This window comes from Podarcis melisellensis (assembly GCF_964234715.1).
Source record: "Podarcis melisellensis genome assembly, chromosome: 3".
NCBI classification, from domain to species: domain Eukaryota; kingdom Metazoa; phylum Chordata; class Lepidosauria; order Squamata; family Lacertidae; genus Podarcis; species Podarcis melisellensis.
The window spans coordinates 12,047,248-12,069,425 of record NC_138530.1 but is presented as its reverse complement, the minus strand read 5'-3'; the positions used below and the strand labels follow the sequence as shown (position 1 = coordinate 12,069,425).

Here is a 22,178-nt window from a genome sequence, read left to right as displayed (position 1 = left end):
AAGATAAAACCTATTTGGGAAAGAAACTACTTTTGCCATTTTTTATAGTGTTTGTTTACAGATAGTTGCCTTGGTGATATTATCTTGTGTCCATTGCAGTAGTCGTTGTATCATCCACCTGTTCGTTGTTTCAATTGCTATTTAAGGTTGTCAGCTCAGGCCCTGCTCTGCATCCCTCCCAAAGGCTTCAAAGGTACCAAGGCATCCAAAGGCAGAGAGGTAACATTTAAACTCTCCAATTCAGTGCCAACACTAAAATCACAGCACTCCAGTGAAGCAAACAGGCAGCTTTCTGCATGCACCTAAGATTACTCAAACAACAACAGGAGCTGCTACCTGCAAGACTACTCCGTGCCAAAGGCCAGGAAGACTGAAAAGGAACTGAGAGCTTATCCACACTTACCTGTCCTCTGCTCTTTCTAGGCATGACCCGCAATTTAAAGCTCTTTGAGTGCCCCTTTTATTTGCTCCAGAGCTTTCCCTGCAAAAACCCGCTCTTTAAAGCTCAATCACAGCAAATGTCAAGCCAAGGGAAACCCAAATTGGCATTTGCTCCTAGACTATGGTTAGCCAAGGGAAGACACCAAATCAAAGCAAAAGGAAAATCACATATATGTGCACAATTGATACATAGGGGAGCCTACTGAGACTAGCCCTGAATAGAAAAGGAGTGGGGGGGAGTTTATGTTGTTGTTGTTGTTTTAAGCTACAAATCTCCACTCAAGAGTCAGTTTAGCTAGACCCTAGTGACTGGCTTAGGGAAGCCACTACTACCCAGCCTCCCTATCTTTAAAATGGGATTAAATGGCCTTGCTCTACATTAATGTTATAATTATCCTCTGCAAAATGCAAGTTTGGCCAGCCATGGTGTGTGAAAGAGACGTGTTTGCATTTGCAGGAGGACAGTTAGAGGTACTTTTTGGGGGGTAATGAGAGACCCTAGTGCCTCTACATGCGAACCTTGATTGCACAGCCAATGAAGCTGTATGATCATCATAAGACCATAGGAAGCAACTTTATGCTAAGATCATTAGTCCATCTTGCCCAGTACTATCTATACTGACTAGCAGAGCCTCTCCAGGATTTCAGACAGGATTTTCTCTCAGCCCCCAGAATTTTACCCACGACCTTCTGCATGCAAAGCAGAAGTTCTAGCATTGAGCTACAAGGGCACATGGCAACTAGTGTCTGGCATCAGGACAGCTAGAAGGATTTTTCAGTAGAGATTATCAGTGGGTCGCTTAATTTTGTCAACGTGAGATGTTTAGGTTAGTTAATTGTTTATATGGCTATTTGAATGTTGTTTTATGCCTTGCGCCCATTAGTGAATTTTGTAGGTTATTGATGAGAACTGCCTCAAGAAAGGATTCCTATGGATATGTGGTATACAAATGAATAGTTGTGGTAAGGGCAAAACAAAGTCTTGCTTGGAGAGGAGTGTACAACCTCACATCCTTTCCCCTTAACAACTGATTGTGGGTAGGGTAACACACTCACCTAAATGGGTGGCCTTCCTCAGACTTCTGGATTGCCTGGATAACTCCCTTGTATATCCTAAAACTGATGGTCACAGACAGGAGGACCAAGGCAATGTAAGCGACCACACTCACAATACTGAACACCGTTAATGACAGCAGCAGGAACAAGCTGGCTCCAAACACCACTCCCGTCTTCTTAACGTCTCGCCAGTAAAGGAGGTCAACAACTAGAGAGATTTAAGAGAAAGGAGATTAGAAGACATTGTCAAAGCAATATAGCCCCAACTTCCCCCCCCCCACACACAAACACACAATGTATATATGAATGCACTTCTAATACACATGCATAGATAAAAGCACACTCATGCATCGAACGTTGGCGATTTCCCCACGGAAATTTAGTACGTGTGTGGTGTCGAACACCACGATGGCTCAGAAAAGTTAATAGATCCTGTTTAAGTGGAAGTCTGAATAACAGTACAGGGCTTGCTTTTCCTCATCTGCCGCTGCGATAACAGACCCTGATGGGGTTGGTGCTGCCCCCACCAGGCCTGGAGTATAATTTCTCTCTCACCTGCTCCTTCAGGAAGAGACCACTTGGCCCCAGGTGAGCAGAAGGAGAACGCACTCGCCATCACAGCACTGTAAGTTGTCTCTTGTTATGGGTTTGGCGAAGGCAGCAAGCACAGTGCAGTGATGCTCATTTGGGCCTGAGGTTCCCAGGAATCGGAATAAGCAGGCTGGCACTAGCAGTGTACGGATGGGGTTTTCAAAACTGCTTTTCTCAAGAACAAGGCTGTTTTCCTCTCCTAGCAGCACAACAGGTTTCCATCATCAAGGCCAAAATACAATGGGTCTTATCTCCCAGGGGCAGACAGAAGTATATTAGCGACAACACCCTTATGCAAAATACAGTGTAAGGAAGAGGGTGCTCTGTCTGCACATGGGAAAAGCCAGGTCTAAACCCACTCACCAAGTCATGAAGCCCACCATGAGTTATGGCAAACAGAACCTTGGACAGGGGAAACTGCAGTTCAAATCTCACATTCAAACCATACTTGGCATATTGAATACTACATTCCTACCGCTTTATTCTCTCCCACTGCAACAGCACACAGCAGAGTTCAGCAACCCCAGACTATAGAATATAGTATGGAATGCCACATTGGATATTAAATTCGGGAATCATGTACCCCAGGGACAGGCCCTTGGGCACATTTGTATTTTTGAACCACAGGCACCACTCCCTATGGCCACCCCAGAAACAGAGAAACAGAAGTCAAGCATAGGCTCATTTCACTTTTCCAGACAATCTTGAGAATTAAATTGAGCCTTGCAAATTGCATAGGGCTGAGAGAGGAAGTGGGAATGAGTGTCACTGCTGGCTCTCTGTGTGTCACAGCAGTATCAGCAATTATGCTTTCTGTTTTGTTTTTCTTGACAACGTGTAAAAGTATCAGTGATATCCCAACCACATTGGACTAAAGGAAAGCCTCAAATATTGGAATCATTCCATTATTTAAATTAGGCAGCGTTTAAAGGAACAGGTCCAATTTACTCCAGAGGATTTTGTCACACTGAATATTTTGCTTTCTGTTTATTAAAAATGTTTCTGTGCCACCAAGTCCAGAACTCCTCCCCGATGCTAATAATGACTGAAAACAATTGTATAACGAAAGCCAAACCAATGAATTCAACATAGGGTTTTTTAAAAAAAAAACACACACACACAAGAGCAAACACACCATAAGACCAGCTTGCATGCAAACCAAAAGCCTTTTCAAAGACACCTTTGCCTTGACAGGTGACCCAGTCGTAGATGACTTTTTGGTTTTGCAAAGTGAGGAATGCATACACTTCTAACTGTATGGAAGCCGTATAAACAGGAGCCTCAAGAACCAGAACACAAGCGTCTGGCTGCCTTACGAGGGCCGATTCCAAACACACCTGGTCGACAAATTAACTCAGGAAAATACGGAGGGAGCCAATGGCTGCGTTTGGACACAACACTATACCGAGTTCTACATGACAAGAGCTGCAGCCTGCGGTTGCCCTTAAATGAACCAGCTTCAGAAACCATAGTTTGAAGTTAGCTTGTTTGAAACTGACCATAATTAGTGACGAACCACAATCCTGGGTTCTAATGCAATGAACAGAGATTAAAGGAAATTGAAAGTAGTTCATGCCAAAATCCTCCTCTGGGTTGGTCAGGAGATAGGGAGGGGAAGAGCAAGAAACCTGAGACTGGCTGCAGCTAACTTCTGTAACATGAAACCATGGTTTAGTATTATGTCTGAAAGCAGTCACTGAGTGCCTTGAACCAGTATGTGTATACATATGTGAATAGTTTGGGTTTTTTCTGCCATTAACTCCTATAGCTTAAGTCACAAATCCCCAAATACAAGCCTGTGTGTGTGTGTGTGAGCTGTGCATAAACATTTAAACTTGGGGGGGGGGTTAGTTTTTTAATTTGAACAATTACAACACTACAGTCATTTTCTAGGTCACAACTGGTACAGTTCTTGAGTAATACGTACAAGATAAACTGCCTTTTGCTTCCTTTTAAAATGAAAGCCAAGCGTATCTACACAGAAGGGTATTCTGAGCAGCCACCTGCCCAGAGGCAAATGCATTTCAAATGTGAAGGATCTACAATTTCTGCCCTTCCAAAGAACTAAACAACCCAGGCCTATTCCAAAGCAAATGTCTGACTACATTTGGTAAGAACAAGGACTGTCACTTGGTGAATCTAAAAATAGCAGTGCAAGCACAGTGCCTCGCATACACAGCTCATCCAGTTACAATCTTTCCTTTGCTTTTAATGCAACTGTCTGGTTAAGTCAGAGCTCTGCAGTCTTCCTATTAAAACCTTAAAAAATTAAAAAAAGCACTGCACAACTCTGGAATGCCAACCGCAGCTGCTGCACAAAATAAGGATTCTGTGTCTATCCTGAACATTCTCCCCTCCGCTAGAGAATTAAATAAAAAGCACACCGAACCACACTGTCTCTTGAGTGCAAACCAAACAATAAATGCAAGAGCTCGCAGCAAAGCCAGCCTCGACACCACAATGCATACTCACCACTTCTGGCATCCATCTTGCCAGGGCTGCCTGCATGCACTCAGATTTTGCACAGCTGACTAGCAAACCTTTCCACTTCCTGCTAGGGCACTCAAAGGTCATCTGATATACGCAACTGCCTGCAGCTTCGCTGATACACTGTTAGGAACACCCCAGACTACCACACAGTATTTTAAGCCCTCGTCCAATGGCCGTTTCCCCTGTAATGCCTTGGAATGCAGAACATATGTTTGCAGCTATATGCTACGTTCTACATTTAGATTTCAGGCAGAGGCAGCTACGGTAGTCAAACGGCATTCCTTTAAAAACGGGGCGGGGGGGGACCACATAAAAGGTATATATATTTGAGGGGTTGTAACACTGTTCATATGCTCGTCTTCTTGTTTAATTCTCTGAATGGTATTTAAAAGAAGCAAATATTTTGCTACAGGGCTGCAATTGAAGCGTTGCTTTTGGACAAGTTCCACATCTGACAAGAATGCATCAGGATGGAAACTGGGAACCCACTTGGGAAAAAGTGGACGTTTTGCAGCTTTTAAACAAGTGTTTTTTGGTAACTCTGAAGACAGTAAAAAGGGGTCTTTTTTTTCTTCATATATAGGCAAACTTCTATGAAAGGTATGCTAACCAACCAACATTTTTCCCTTTTCCTTCTTTGGAAAATGAGAATCTGGAGAATACTACAGATCAGTAATTCATTTCTAATAACCTGAAGTTAATGATGTTTTAAGAACAGGCTAACAAGCTTTCTGTTCTTTTGTTGTACACCGCTTTGGATCCATTTGCTGGGAAAGCGTGTATAAATGTTTAAATTAAGTAAACAAAAACAAATAAACCTAGTATTTTTTTTTTCCAGTCGTGCAGCAAATCGCCAGAATTTCAAGGTGAAGAACATGAGGAGCAATCTATTCACTGAGCAGGAATATATCCACCAAGTAATATGGCAGCACAAACTCTATTACCAAGCGTGGGCTCACCTCAAGGGGCTTGGCAAAGAGGCAAGGCTCTACTAGGGACTTCCCTCCAAATGAAAATAGCATTGGGGTGGCGGCGTTGTCAGGACAATAAATAGTAAGGGAGAGGCAGAGTTCAACTGTGCAACTATGGGCTCCTTGATGCAGCTATTTACATTTTCTTTAAAAAAAAAAAATTAACGCTAATGGCATTCGTCCAATTAATGCCATGCCTAATTTGGCCCTACAGCTTTTTTGCATGCAGGCTCATGAAATTCACATTCTCCTCTTTGGCCAGGGAGTGGAGCTCTGCGTGCACAGAGCATGGATGCACGGGCGCATCTCGTGGCAGAAAAGAAGAGGAAGCTGCTCTCTTTGCACAGCCCCTTGGATCTTGTCTGACAGGTGCCCCCCACCTATCACCCAAGCCTAAAACATTAGCCAAACAAAACACAGCTGCGGAATCGGGCGCAGCGCCAGCTTCTCTTTAAAATATACTTTTGGCTCGGGAATGTGGGCCAGAGAGAGAGAGGTGCTTGTGCAACACCTGTTTGGATCCAAAGTTATCTCTGGGGCGTCACCAGAGTATCCACGCAACACAGAAATGCCCCTCTTCCTCACAACAACTTCATGCAGGGGCTTCAGTTTCAAGAGGCTATTTACCAAAGGTTCACTTAGAATCATAGAATCATAGAGTTGGAAGAGACCACAAGGGCTATCGAGTCCAACCCCCTGCCAAGCAGGAAACACCATCAGAGCACTCCTGACATATGGTTGTCAAGCCTCTGCTTAAAGACCTCCAAAGAAGGAGACTCCACCACACTCCTTGGCAGCAAATTCCACTGTCGAACAGCTCTTACTGTTAGGAAGTTCTTTCTAATGTTTAGGTGGAATCTTCTTTCTTGTAGTTTGGATCCATTGCTCTGTGTCCGCTTCTCTGGAGCAGCAGAAAACAACCTATCTCCCTCCTCTATGTGACATCCTTTTATATATTTGAACACGGCTATCATATCACCCCTTAACCTCCTCTTCTCCAGACTAAACATGCCCAGCTCCCTTAGCCGTTCCTCATAAGGCATCGTTTCCAGGCCTTTGACCATTTTGGTTGCCCTCCTCTGGACATGTTCCAGTTTGTCAGTGTCCTTCTTGAACTGTGGTGCCCAGAACTGGACACAGGACTCCAGGTGAGGTCTGACCAGAGCAGAATACAGTGGCACTATTACTTCCCTTGATCTAGATGCTATACTCCTATTGATGCAGCCCAGAATTGCATTGGCTTTTTTAGCTGCCGCGTCACACTCTTGGCTCATGTCAAGTTTGTGGTCAACCAAGACTCCTAGATTCTTTTCACATGTACTGCTCTCAAGCCAGGTGTCACCCATCTTGTATTTGTGCCTCTCATTTTTTTTTTGCCCAAGTGCAATACTTTACATTTCTCCCTGTTAAAATGCATCTTGTTTGTTTTGGCCCAGTTCTCTAATCTGTCAAGGTTAAGTGCAACTCTTTTTAGGAAACTTAGGGGGGGTGAAGTGAAGGGAGGGGTATGGTGGGAAGTGAGAGAAAGAGGGAAGAAGAGGACTACAGTGGTACCTCGGGTTACATACGCTTCAGGTTACACACTCCGCCAACCCAGAAATAGTGCTTCAGGTTAAGAACTTTGCTTCAGGATGAGAACAGAAATCGGGCTCTGGCGGCGTGACAGCAGCAGGAGGCCCCATTAGCTAAAGTGGTGCTTCAGGTTAAGAACAGTTTCTGATTAAGTACAGACCTCCGGAACGAATTAAGTACTTAACCCAAGGTACCACTGTACTAAAGAGCAGGGAAAGAGGACTACTACAGACATCAAGGTTATGATAGCTTTAAAGAAGCGGGGATCAATTATATCAGGTATGGGCAGTGGTTTCCAAACTCTCCTCCCCATGGACCACCTGACAGACCACTGAGGGTCTTGGTGGACCACCTATCAAATTTTCTGCCCGTTGCAGCAATTGCAATGCACTGTGCTAACTGCTGCAGGGGTTCCCATTCTATTTCTGTTGCTTTCTTTTATTTCTTACACATTCTGTGTTTTAAGGTAAAGGTAAAGGTACCCCTGCCCATACGGGCCAGTCTTGTCTGTGTTTTATCGTGCTGCAATAAATGCAAAACATACAATACAATAAAAAGGGGCAATAAAATACAATTTAAAATTAATACGAATATTTAACGCAATGGATGTGCCTTCTCTCTCATCTTCAGGCACAAATCTACAGGTGTTGTGGGCCACCTGAATGAAGTTGGGCACCACTGGTGGTCCACAAACCACAGTTTGGAGACCCCTGAGTTAGGACAATAGAACTATTATTTGTTATTCATCAAACAATTACTTGTTCCAGGTGTTAATCCAGACTCTTAATCTCAGGGCCATGGGTTCGAGCCACATATTGGGTAAAAGAAGTGCTTTTTTTCTGTAAAAAAATATGTTTAGGGGTACTCTTGTTTTCCTACTCATGATAAAAAACTTTGAAAAGGGGGTCCTTCTCCTTTAGGGGGTGGGGAAAGATGAGGATATCCTAAGCTGCTGATTTGAGATTTGTACACCACTGGTAAGAGAATTTCATTAATTCCCAACAAGGCTTTCTTGTGAGGAAGTGTGTGGGGAAGCATTGTGTGTGTCTATACTGGCAAGCGCCTAAACTAATCCATTTTAACCCTCCTCCTTTCTCTAGTGTAGCTGAGGAAGCTACCTCTTTGCAGCAAGATATTCACCCACGTAGTAACCAAGGACACTGCTACCTCTGTTGGTCAACAAACCATCCAACTTAGTGTTTGCCAACCTGATGCCCTTCCCCGTGTTTTGGACTACAAGTCCCATCAGCTGTGCTGGCTGGGGCTGATGGGAGTTGTGATCCAAAAAATAATAATCTGGAAAGCACCAGGTGGTCTAAGGCCTCATTTGGTCTTCAAACAAAATGGCGGCCATGGCAATGGAAGTCAAAAGGGGGGAAAAAACATTTGGAAAGTGCTGAAAGGGATAAGGAGGTTGGTTTTAAGCTTTCTACAGATGGTAGCTTGCATGATTTCAGAACTAAACCAGACATGGAAGCATCACAGAGAAAAAGGGAAATGGCAGCCCCTTAACTGAGCTACGCCACCCTACTGACCTTACTAAGCCTGCTTCTGCCATTTGGACTGGTGAGGATCAGCTCAATCCCCACGAAGTTTATGTGTGTCATATGCGCTGGATCTGAGCATGGGAAATCACCCCTCTGGATAAGTCTTAAACGGAAAACAAAAGCTTCCTACCTCATTAGAACGACGCAATTTTAATCCGCCACCCAATGTAACCCTTACTTGCCAAGACTGGGATCGCATACGTCACCAAAAGGGAAGTAACAGCATGCATATATACAAATTTTTGGTCACTGCAAGCTTGGCACATGTGAGGGAGAGAGTGCCAAAGCCAAGCAGAGCTAGCAACAGTGGGCTGTAGGGACCAATAGCTTGACTCTGCATTAAAACAGCTTAATATGCATCTATCCACACTTGGCGATGCCAAACACTTCAAGAGGTAGAGGGGAGAGGGCATGACTGAAGCAAATTCTGAAAGCAACGTACATACATAAGCTTTTGAAACACACAACTGTGGACCTTGGACTCTGTATCAGACTGGCTGGGTTGCCCCATCATTGCACACCCAACCCCTTTAAGAAAAGTATTGTTTTGGATAGCTGGATTAAAAGCTGGGGGGGGGAGGGAAAGAGAAAGAGAGCCTGTTTTGTTCGACTGGCACAAGCCAAAGCTTAAATGTGCAGCACCGACTTAAAATTCTTACAGTTTCACAACACAGAGATTACAAAGAATGGTGGCTGCAGGGGCGAAGGTCAACCGTTTTAACTATAGGTACTTATTTTATCCCAGCGTGCTTCGGATTGGCAATGCCGGTTTTGCAATTAAAAGGCAGGCAAACAGTTTCGCAAGTCATGGAAACCCACAACCCCAATATCAAACATTAAGCCAACCAACTAAAAATAGTGTCACAAAGCGAGGGGCTGGGAAAACAAGGGAGACTTGAAACTGTATTGCTGGACTCTGCTTTGTAAAGGGACGGCACTGTATCCAGAGGCGAAAGCCTATTACTTTAGCAAATTACATTACATTAACCACTAGAACCATTCGTTGGGTTGCTTTTTTTATTATTAGAAAAGCTCCTCTCTCTCTCTCTCTCTGAGCCAGTATATCAGCTAAATGGAAGCTGGCCCTGACATTTGTACAACCAGGACATACCAAAGGCAAGCTGTCCTGTGCCGTCAGATGGCAGGACTTAATCCACTAAAACATTCGGAGCGTCAGGCAAATGACCCTTCCCCCGCCCATGCTCCCCCATATTTAGATATTCCTCATCGCTGATCTTCTGGAGGACTCCCCACCCTCCACACTCTTCCCATTAGCCCCCATGCCCATTCCTAGAAAAACTGCTCCTCTAGAGAAAAACGCACACTATAAGCCTCTTTGGAATAGAGGGCAGCCCACAGCATCGTTAAAAGCTTAAAAAGAATTGACAGTAAAACTGCAAATACCCTTATCCTTCCAATTGCTCGGCTGGCTGTCCATCTCTCTTCACAATGGATCTGCCCCTCCAGCTGGGATTATCAATTATGCATACCAATGGAAAGGGTGCAGTTGGAGAAATAAAGCGGCCGAGAGATGACACATCAGGCTTCCTCCAGCAGAGGTCTGCAGTCTCTTGCCTGCTGCACGGCTGCTGCAGGACTTAAGTCACCTGACTGTCTTCTGGGTGTGGAGCAGACTGACGCAGTGCAATCTGTAACTAGGCTACTGATATTCCCCGCGCTAATTCCTCGCTTCAATCTGCTTACCGTGGCAACCGTTTGCTTGCTGCCCGTACCAAAAACGGATGGGGAGGGCAGGGGGAAAGAGACTCGACGATGCAAGACAGAAAACACGCACACAGCTTTTTAACACTGTGTATATCCAAATAACTCGTGGGTTGCCAGATGGTTAGGGAGCATTGTGGGGTGAAAAAAATCACACCAGGGCAAAGAGGTCTTACAGGCAGCAAGAAAGGACCCAAGGTGAAAATAACAGGGTCTAAATGAAAATTTAAGCCCAGTAAATGCATGCAGGCAAATAATACAGTGGTACCTCGGGTTAAGTACTTAATTCGTTCTGGAGGTCTGTTCTTAACCTGAAACTGTTCTTAACCTGAAGCACCACTTTAGCTAATGGGGCCTCCTGCTGCTGCGCCGCCGGAGCACGGTTTCTGTTCTCATCCTGAAGCAAAGTTCTTAACCCAAGGTACCATTTCTGGGTTAGCAGAGTCTGTAACCTGAAGCGTATGTAACTCGAGATACCATTGTACAGTCATACCTCGGGTTAAAGACGCTTCAGGTTGAGCGTTCTCAGGTTGCGTCCCACGGCGACCCGGAAGTAACAGAACGGGTTACTTCCGGGTTTCGCTGCTTGCGCATGCGCAGACACTCAAAATGACGTCACGCAAAAGCGGCAAATCGCGACCCGCGCACGCACAGGTGCAGGTTGCGTTTTGCTCAGGTTGTGGACAGGGCTCCGGAACAGATCCCGTTCGCAACCAGAAGTATCACTGTACATCTATGTACAGCATTTCAAGTCTTCAAAACACTTAACCATAGTTACCACCTCCCTGTAAGGTGGGCCCTGCAACGATTAGCCTAAGCCAAGTGTGGTGAGCCTTTGACCCTGCAGGTGATGCTGAACTACAGCTTCCCTTCAGCCTTAGCAAGCATGGTTGAAGGCTAGAGATGATGGGAGTTGCAATTCAGTCACACCTGGCGGGCCAAGGGTTCCCCACACCTGGTCAAAGCCCATCGAGTGAGTTCAGGACAGAGGTGAAATATACACTGGGGGACTTGCTCCATTGCAAACTATTCTTACGCTGCGTCAGCTTTCAGCCTTTGCAGGTATTTTACAGACGCTTGATTGCTGACTGGCGTATGGCACGGATCAATTTCCAGGTTCAATTTTTTTTTTTTTTTGTACTTTTGACTATGTCGATGCTAAAATTGCAGGGAGCCGAATTTTTGGCTGCCACCTTAAAATGGATTTCTTTTTTAAGGCAGAACCGTGCATTTGGTCAGCCTGCTGCTCCTTCTTAAAAGTACAGACCACAATTTGCCTTGCCACCACTCCACGCAGTTTGGAAGGATTTGCAGAGCACGCCAGCCACTCCTCAATTTGTGCTTGCAGTAAGTATTTCCGGTGGCAATACGCAGGGCTTTTTGTTTGCTTTGTTTTAAAAACCAGCCCCACCAGCATTTATCTGAACTGACACCGTGAATTTCCTGGTTCCATATCTAGAGTTGGGATACACCGGAAGCCACGACAGCAAAGCCACGCCAGTGCTGCAGCACTGCACGGCACTGCGCCAGCAGTGTGGGCAGGTTCCCAAGTCCAGTGCAGTGATTTAGAACTGGAGGGCAAGCGTCTAGTCCTTGTGGCTTCTGCAGAGAAAAGCCTGGAAGTGTGACTAATGGCAAAGCTCAGCACTTATTTGTGCCAAGAAAAAGTAGAGGTTTTGCACAGGTTACAGAACTGGGCAGACTCACATTTTACTCAGCTAGAGAAAAGGGAAGGAGCTAACCAGAATACAGTCATACCTCGGGTTACAGCCACTTCAGGTTGCGTCTTTTTGGGTTCGGACCACTGAAACCCGGAAGTACCAGAACGGGTTACTTCTGGGTTTCAGTGGTTGTGCATGCGCAGAAGCACAAAATCGCGCTTTGCGCCTGGGCAGAAGCACTGAATCGCATCCGGCGCGTGCACGGATGCCGGTTTCAAACATGCATCCCGCATGGATCACGTTCGCAACCTGAGCATCTACTGTATTGAAGTTGCATGCCATAGCTAGTTGGGTCCTGCACCCACAACCATGTATCAGGGATTGACTACTATACATTTTCAACCCTATGCTGAAACTAGAATTTACAAGGGTTGTAGATGCCACACACAGCACAAAAATAGAAATTTGCATAACACATGTACAGAACCATGCAATATTCAGCAGTGATTTTTGCTATGTTGCCTTAATTTGGTTGAGGGTGGGTTTGGGTTTTTTCTTCTTCCATTTTTTGCAATATTCATGGCTTACCAGGTTTCCAGAAATCTTCATAGAATCATAGAATTGCAGAGTTGGAAGGACCCACAAGGGTCATCTAGTCCAACCCTCTGGAAGGCAGGATAATCTTTCACCCAAGGGTGGGGGGCTTGAGGAAGGAAGAGGAGAAGACAGGCAACGAACCAAGGTGTAAGGAGAGGTTGAACTAGATGACCCTCAGGGTCCCTTCCAAGTCTACGATTCTATGAATGCAGAGGTGAAAAAGCATGTGCACACAAATAATCCCTACACTGATGTAAAAGCCTTGTCCCCACTTGCATCTTTGGTGGGTTCTACTTGCCAGCATGTGAAAACCTAGGGTCCAGGTTAACTGCATAACTTAACAAAGTTTGAAAAACTTATGACTAATTTTCTAATCATCCACTCAGTTCTTTGGATGCTTGCAAAATTCAGAATGGAGAGGACAGAAACTATGGTTCTTTGGGACTAGTGGGGCCAGTATATTCCCGGATGTGGCTATACTACCATGTTGTTGTTGTTTAGTTGTTTCCGACTCTTCGTGACCCCATGGACCAGAGTACGCCAGGCACTCCTGTCTTCTACTGCCTCCCGTAGTTTGGTCAAACTCATGCTGGTAGCTTCGAGAACACTGTCCAACCATCTCGTCCTCTGTCGTCCCCTTCTCCTTGTGCCCTCCATCTTTCCCAACATCAGGGTCTTTTCCAGGGAGTCTTGGGGGATTGGGCAATTAAAAGCAGCTGCTAAACATCTTTGTGGGTTACTCTTTCCCTGATGGGGTTTCTTAGCTGTTAAAGACCAGGGCCGGCCCAAGACATTTTGGCGCCTGTGGCAAACCACAAAATGGCATCCCCCAAAGGAAGAATAGGGAAGTGAAAATCTATATCAGGAACAAGAGCTGTTGATTCTGCTGCCCGAGGCAGTTGTATCACCTTGCCTCATGGGTGGGCCAGCGCTGCTCAGGACCAAGTAACTGTAGAGCTATCCAGGACAGAATGAACACCACTCATCTAAGATACAGCTGCCACCATTGTATGACATGTGCAAAAGTGTCAAAGATGTCTTAAAATGGGGATAGCCAATTTGGTGCACTCCTGATGTTGCTGGACAACAACTTCCATCATGCTTGACCATTAGCCATCTGGAAGGCACCACACTGGCTCCCCCTGCCTTAAAATAGATCCTGTTATTTGCTAATTGTCCAAATATCACAATGGGAATTGACTAAGATGCTTAACTCTAGTATTCAAAATAAAATAAAATAAACTCCAGAAGAGGACCTGGGAGCCATCAAACAGCATATAAATCCTGTGATAAATGAGTAAAATAAAAAGCCATTTAGGGAAAGGCTACAGAAATAACAACACTTCATAGCTGTCAAACTTTTGCAAGTGTAAAATACAATTGCGGAGAGTACTTTTTCGCTTTGCAAACACTAGGTGGCTGCAGTGCTCTGCTTTTGGTCTTGGGAATATTCTCAAGATACAAAGCTGCATTAAGACAGCTCTTGTGGATACATTTTTCTTTTCAAATACAGTAAAAGCAAGCTCTTGGCAGGAGAACAGCAGTAATGGTGCAGAATCAGCAAGGCCACTTTTTTATGAACGACATTACAGAAGTGAGGCAGGCTTGTAAATCGGTACTTTTTGAGGGTGATTAAGAATTATCTATTGACTACCAAGCAGAGAAGCTCAAATGAAGGTTGATGCATTTTTAAAATTTTACGCAAAAAGACCAGCCATAACCATGAGTATTTCAGATTTCCAGCAAAAGGTATCAAAGAAGCAGTAGGCCTCGTTTCCACACTAGCTTGAATTAGGGTGCAGCATAATAAAAACTTTTCTTCTCATGAGGTGGCCAAAGTATTGGAGCCTCAACTTCACAATCTGTCCTTCCAGTGAGCACTCAGGGTTGATTTCCTTAAGAATGGAGAGGTTTGATCTTCTTGCAGTCCATGGGACTCTCAAGAGTCTCCTCCAGCACCAATACTTCCACTTCATGAGAAGTGAAGACTCCCTGGAAAAGACCCTGATGTTGGGAAAGATGGAGGGCACAAGGAGAAGGGGACGACAGAGGACGCGATGGTTGGACAGTGTTCTCAAAGCTACCAGCATGAGTTTGACCAAACTGCGGGAGGCAGTGGAAGACAGGAGTGCCTGGCGTGCTCTGGTCCATGGGGTCACAAAGAGTCGGACACGACTAAACAAGAACAAATAATAAAAACTATTTCCAAATGAGCAATCAAAGCTCATTATCGGGCAATATAACCCTACAACAGGTGCTTGTACGTTAACTCTTGCAGCAGAAATGCCTGTTTAAAAAATACAACCTCAGTACATGAAAAGTCCATAATTCAGCTACCTTGCTAAAGATGAGCTGCTCTGAGTTAGTACCTAGATGGGAACTTGGAATTCTATGTGGGATACTTTTGAGTTCCATGGGTGAAAGGCAGGGTATAAATCCAAACAAATAAAATAGCAAAGGGCTTTTGCTGGCCTTTAAAAAAGTAACAAGGAAGGTCAACATGCAGATTTCCGGTGCAAGGAAACTGTACAATTTGGGGGCCACCAGCAATAAGGCCCTACTTGCCACAGGCATTGACTTGCAATTGCTTAGTTACAGGAAAAGCTAGACAGGATAGAAACTCAATATATTGAACTCCAAGCTCTGCCAGAGGAAAATGCAATGTACGAGCAACGTTTATGGCAGCAAATTGTTACAGAAGTAGGACACAGATCCTTCTTCCTTGTTGAGAAGTCCAGGATCATTAGGGAAAGGAGCAGAAGAACAGTAGCAGTGACCAGCAGACGATGGTGTGGGAAAAACAGCCTCCTGCAGAGTGTGCATTTGAGTAAGCATGGACATTTGACAGATGAGTTGCAGTGGAAGAATGATTACAAGTTGACTCAGACATCACCAGCATTTCAGTAGGGCTGGGAAGGGAGTTGGAGAGAACCATGCCATGCTTCTTCAAATCCTCCTATGCCTATTTCAGAATCTCAAAGCTGGAGAACGGAGTTTTCTCATTTCCAAACTCTTTCCAGCCACCTCTCGGATCACCCTACAATTACTAAGTCTTCTGGACTGAGGCTAAAGCTCAACACAAGAAAGAGAATTTGGGGATCTTAAGACTTGAAACTGAGTTCCCTAAAATATATCACATCTTCCATCTACCTGAAGCTGAAGGTCCTCTTTTGAGGCCTCTTGCCATCATGTGACGCGAGGCTAGTGATTACAACAGAGAAGGCCTTTTCGGTTGTGGCACCTCAGATCCCAGAGAACCATGCCTGGCGCTTCCTTTATGGTCTTTTCCCCATCGAGTCAAGGCTTTTTTTATTCAACCAGGGTCTTTTAAATCCTAGGAAAGGGGTTGGCTAATCCGAGTCCCTGCGGATATTGCTGAGCTCCAGCACCCATTTCATTGGCAAGGTGGGCTTGCAGATCAGAGTTTACAACTGTTGCAGGCCAGTTTGCAGAGTAATGCATTGGTTTGGAGAAATACGTTTTTAAAATGGCGGCATGTTTTCTGTAGTTCCACATTCTGTGGAATTCCATATAGAATATACCTGTCACAGAAACACACACTATCTACAGATTTTTCAAGTTTTCGCTGTCTCTGTGGTTGTGGATATAACTGAAAGCAAGCAAGCAGCACCTACAAAATCCTCCATTGTTTTAGAGACAGAATATTTATAGCTTGCTGCCTTTCTCCTTGTATTCTCCAGCCATGTTCCCTGTTCATCATTTACCCATAACTGTTCTCTAGCTTCAAGAGCAATCCTCTCCAGCTAGCTTCATAACTCCGTACCTTCAAAAACACAGTTCTACAAAATTCACATGTCCCTATCCACTTAAAAATGAGAAGACAAATTGACGAAGTTCAGGCAAAGAAAATTCGGGTTGTATCCCAAGTCAAACTCACGAGTAAACCCACTGAAATCAACTGGTGAAATTAACTTACATCCATTGGTATCAATGGGTCAGAGTATGGCATTGTGTTGGATACAGCCCATAATTCACGGTTGGGGGTTTCATTGGGCAAACACATGAGCCTCCTTTAGAAAAGCAGCCTTCCTAATGCATATATTAATGCTTTTCTTCCTAGATAGAACCTACTTGAGACACTCCTTCAAATATTAATTAGGGAGGGCCTAAATTATACATTGGGACTGAAAGGGAATGTGCTTAAGCAGCTGACATTTTTGGTGTGAGGGAGAAAAACACAGCTGACTGCTGTTTTCAACCAGAAATCGTTCTGAAGACAAGCAGCCTCCCTTCTCCTTTTCAAAAAGGTCAGAAAGCCACTTATGCACTGTGGAAAGCATAAATACTACAGCTGGATAATCAGTCGGATTATTAATTAACCTAGAAATTCAGTACCACGAGACAGATTGATGGCCCACAAATGTAGTTAAGCTCTGGGGGAAGAGGAAAGATTAGATAAACATGTTTTTATTACTCAAAAGACAAAGCAATCACTAAATATCAGCTCCGATAAACGAAGCATCTCAGTTCACATCAGCTGTGCTTCTGAATGCAGATTGCTGGTTGATGAAAGAGGAGCCATCCCTATATTGCTGCATTTTTGGAGTTAGCGCAACCTTAGGTCAATATTTTTTTATCCCAAAGGACTTGAAGTGGTGCATATGCGGTATTATATTATTATTATTATTATTATTATTATTATTATTATTATTATTATTATACCGCCCTTCAGTTGAAGATTCCAGGGCTGTTCACAACAGAAAAATTCAATACACATAACAAAGCAAAAACCAATGACCCATTTCCACAAACACATTTTAAAAGCTATAGAATGTATTACAGTGGTACCTCTGGTTATGAACTTAATTCGTTCTGGAGGTCCGTTCTTAACCTGAGGTACCACTTTAGCTAATGGGGTCTCCCGCTGCTGCCGCACGATTTCTGTTCCCATCCTGAGGTAAAGTTCTTAACCTGAGGTACTACTTCCAGGTTAGCGGAGTCTGTAACCCGAGGTGTTTGTAACCCGAGGTACCACTGCATTATTTATTAAATTTGTGTATTATCAGTTATTAAATTTGATACTAAATATGGTACTCTTTCATCCTCAAAAATCACCCTTGTAAGGCAGGCAGGCGGTTTGTAAAATGGACCCCCTCCCCATAATTCACCTGATGGGCTTCACAGCTGAATGGGCGATTTGAAGCCAGGTCTCTTATGGCCTTACTGCTTTGAACCCCAACCATTTCTTTGTAGCCTCAGTGAAGAGGGTTGCTGTACTTCTAACCTTGTGAGTGAGTGACAGGTGTCTACTGACTGACTTAATACGCTGGAATGATTAAGGAACACTGACGAGCTGTGGGGAGAGTGCTTTAGTGCTGTTCTCCGAACCTCTGGTTAGTTTTAACCGTGTTTTTTAAAAATGTGTTGACTAGTGAATGCATGTGTGGCATGTTGTTGGCTTAGCAATCATGATTTGTTTAGGCGAAACAAAACCACAATCCTGGACTTGGACATCACACTTGAAACTAGCAGTCTGCTTTGTTTAGCTGCTAATGGAAGGCAGAAGCAAATGAGGAACACTCATGGCTTAATAAACTATACTTTATGGCTAAGCAGTATTTATTAGTTGAGAAACATTTAGAAATCAACAATGGAAAATTCTCTGAAGTGTATGTAAACCATAAAACTATCGTCAAAATGCACAGATAAAAGCATGCTATGCTAGAGATAAGTATTCATAACTAAATCATGTGTCTGAACATGTTTGCTGGGGGGAAATTGGTTTCAGCTTGCATCTAAGACAGTATAGCAATAGCTGTCTTAGTATAGTATATACTATAGCAATGCCTGTCCAATGTTAATAAGGCAGGGAGAGTTGATCTCTGGTTAAGGGTTCTCCCATGGAAGGGCTGGTAAACACCTTGTGTCTGAGAGTCCTTGAGAAGTGACAATGTCTAAAAAGCTAAAGGGGCCCCTGACCATTAGGTCCAGTCGTGACCGACTCTGGGGTTGCGGCGCTCATCTCACTTTTGTCCACAGACAGCTTCCGAGTCATGTGGCCAGCATGACTAAGCCGCTTCTGGCAAACCAGAGCAGCACACGGAAACGCCGTTTACCTTCCCGCTGGAGTGGTACCTATTTATCTACTTGCACTTTGTGCTTTCAAACTGCTAGGTTGGCAGAGGCTGGGACCGAACAACGGGAGCTCACCCCAATAAGCAACTATGCTAGATGAATAACTGGGCTAACACAAAAGGGCTGGTTTGGATGCAACCCTGAACTACAATTTAACATTATAAATTCACAAGGCAACAGCTTGCTGTTCTGTGTGAAACTGGACAAACACCGCTTTATTTTAACCATAGTTAGTGGAAACAAGCCGACTGCAATCCATAGGTTGAGAAGGAGCAGGGTTGCAGAGTTTACATGACACTAATCTTTCAGCACGGTTTACAATAAACTGCAGTTATTATAAACGGAGATGGAAGTGTCTATTTTTTATCACAGCGATAACAAAAAGTGGTGTAGGGGGTTGCTAATTCACTGAACACTGCCAAGGCAAAGCAATTCCAGACCATACAGTACACATTATTGCTTTTGTAACTAGTTTATTAAACTGCAGCCTGTCTTGTTCAGCAGAGCAGCATTCTTCAGGGTAATGGGGAAAATGTATGTTTTGTGATTTCAGAGCCCAGTTTGCTGGATTGGGCCTTCTGCCCTCTTGAGAAAGAGGACACAGAAGTGTATAAAATATGCATATAGTACTTTGTATTATATCCAATTTATATTATTTTGCGTGGGGGGGGGGTCAAAGGTTCCCAAAATAAAACAGGGCAAGAAATAAAATGTCTGACAGGGATAACGACAGCAGGAGCTTTCCCCATAATTATATTGACAGCACCTCTCCACGATTTCAGGCAGAGAAGTCTTTCCCACCATCTGCTACCAAATCCATTTTTGAACTGTACTGTAGATGACAGAGGTTGAACCTATGTCTTCCCACATGCAAACCATGTGTTCCACCATTGACTTATGGGTCCCACACTCCAGTATTTATTACCACCCTACATTTTCTTAAAACTTAATTAGGGGGGTCTCTTAACTGCTGGGCAGCCTTCACCAAGTTGGGGTCTTCCAGATGTTTTGGACTACAAGGCCATGTTAGTGGATACAAAGGTAGTGGAAGGTCATGCTGGTAGATGCAATCCAGAGGACGTTCACTTACAACTCCACTGAAGTTTCAATTTACTCAGCTCTTGAGTTTCAATTTACTTCTTCATTGTTACTTTAGCTTACCTATCTTCCGCTGGGACCGTGCGCATTGATTACAAAGTCGTTTCTGGGTCAGATTTTCCATGCCTTTCATAACAACAGGCAGTTCTTTCCATGCCTATACCACCATTTCAAAGCGAAAAGGTGGTTTTTGTTGTCATACTTTTTCAGCAGCAACATAACTGCTGTTAAATGCTTGCCGCAACCTTCAACTTCAGTCAGAAAGAGCTAAGGAAAACAAAGGCTTCCTTTTCAACTGCCTTCTGCTCTGTTTGTTGTTGGCAGCATCAGCACAATACCTGTCTGTTTTTTAAACACGTTATACATAATAAACAACTGACAGAGTTCAAATGGAGAGCAAGAGAAGTGTTTTCTATTTTTAAAAGCTGGTAGCGCAGCAGGCAGATTAAGGAGAAGAAACCATAGCTGTGGAACACATTTTTAAAACCAGTTTAGAAGTGGCATAGAGGTGAGTGCCAGCCCAGCTCACCCCTTTACCAATTTGGTCATTTATCCTTTAAAATGTATATTAGAACTTAAAATGTCAGAGCATTTTTGTATTATTTATATTTCAAGCTTCTTAATGTATCACTTCTCCATCGGCATCAGCAAAATGGAGAGTTAACGACTACCAAATACAACTGTTTATAATTTCTGTAATTTACTGCAGTTTGACTGATCTGATTAGTTAATTTTAAGGTATCACTCAATTCATTTACTAAGCATAACACATTCATATTATTCTATGCTTGTCTTTGGTTGATGCTATTAAATACAAAAATTGTGCCCTAGTTAAAATATTTATGTGGTATTGGATGTTAGGTAAAGGCAAAGGTCCCCTACATGGTTAAGCCCAGTCAAAGGTGACTATGGGATGCAGCGCTCATCTTGCTTCAGGCTGAGGGAGCCGGTGTTTGTCCGCAGACAGCTTTCTGGGTCATGTGGCCAGCATGACTGAACAGCTTCTGGCGCAACGGGACACTGTGATGGAAGCCAGAGTGCACGGAAAGGCCGTTTACCTTCCCGCTGCAGTGGTACCTATTTATCTACTTGCACTGGTGTGCTTTCAAACTGCTAGGTTGGCAGGAGCTGGGACAGAGCAACGGGAGCTCACTCCATTGTGGGCATTCAAACCGCCAACCTTCTGATTGGCAAGCCCAAGAGGCTCAGTGGTTTAGACCACAGCGCCACCCGCATCCCTATGTCATATGTTACTCTTACTTGAAGTAGGTTTATTGCTTTCAATGGCTCCACTTAAGGCATTACTAAGATTTAATATCAACCAATATCTATAAAATCAGAACTGCAGTACCAAGAAGGACTGCTGGAAATTTCAGATTTCTAACACAGCAGGTGTTTCAGAAGCGATGCAAAAATTATTGCTGTTGCTGTACTGTAGATTAACAGGATCTGCTTGGGAAGCTAACAACACAAAAACCTTTAGAAAGGAAATTATGAAAAGGTATGTCTAATTCAGGACCCAGCTCTTCAAGTGTAGCACAGGGAAGGCATAAAACAGTGGCGTGAGGCAGACACCTTTGCACAGAATTAAGCCTTTGCTTTTAAACCATAAGCAGAGAATGAAGCATTGAAAGGGACATCACAATAGGCAACTCAGAGGTATCCCACATCAAGGCTAAAGAATGGCTCTGTTCTGTGCCAGAAGCAGTTTTTCCACTGAGTCAGAGGCTTATGCATAATTCACAGGAATCGTTCAACAAGGGGCACAGTGTCCTGAAGTGGAAAGTCACACACAACTGGAATGTGGCAAACAATTCTGCGCAACAACAATGAGAGGTAGGAGACCCAACAGGACTGGCAGGGGGGAAGATTCTGCCCAGACACGGCTCCCTGACTGCCCCCGCAAAGCAACAATTTCTGTTGCTGGGCTCCAGGTCCTGCTGAACAAGAACACCCAAAAGTTTCCTTATCACCTCAACACAGATTCTTGGGATTTTCTGGTGGCTGTTCCTTTTTGTCCCCAAGTTTCTTTAGCATCAACTCCTGACGCTTCCTGTCTAACTCAGAATCAAAAAGGGGGATAGGGGTATGATGTAGAATAAGAGGGCACTGGAGTGTGATAAGAACCAAGAATAAGCTCTTCCTCCTCTTCCTCTTAGTTCAGCAGAGCATCATTAAGAGATGTTCCGGGTGGACTGTGAACTTCCTTCAAGACTCAGCCATACCAGTTTCATTCTGGCCCGTGGCAGGAAAGATTGTTACTAACTTACATGGTACCATCAATTTATTTGGTACTTACAAAGCTAAAAACAGAAAGCAGATTTCTGCTCCAAAGG

At 44.0% G+C, this 22,178-nt stretch overlaps 1 protein-coding gene across 6 annotated transcripts in view; it reads right to left on the bottom strand.

The window, feature by feature from the left end:
- RTN4 (reticulon 4) overlaps nt 1-22,178 on the bottom strand; it is a 61,794-nt gene that overhangs the window by 17,721 nt on the left and 21,895 nt on the right. For 4 of the 6 annotated variants that reach the window (XM_081903741.1, XM_081903742.1, XM_081903743.1 and 1 more), the window contains one exon: nt 1,498-1,705. In XM_081903741.1, the coding sequence (XP_081759867.1) occupies nt 1,498-1,705 (208 nt within the window). Of the gene's footprint in view, nt 1-1,497; nt 1,706-4,560; nt 4,709-10,072; nt 10,277-22,178 lie in introns of those variants that run through there. The other 2 variants (XM_081903745.1, XM_081903746.1) reach the window with 2 other exon arrangements.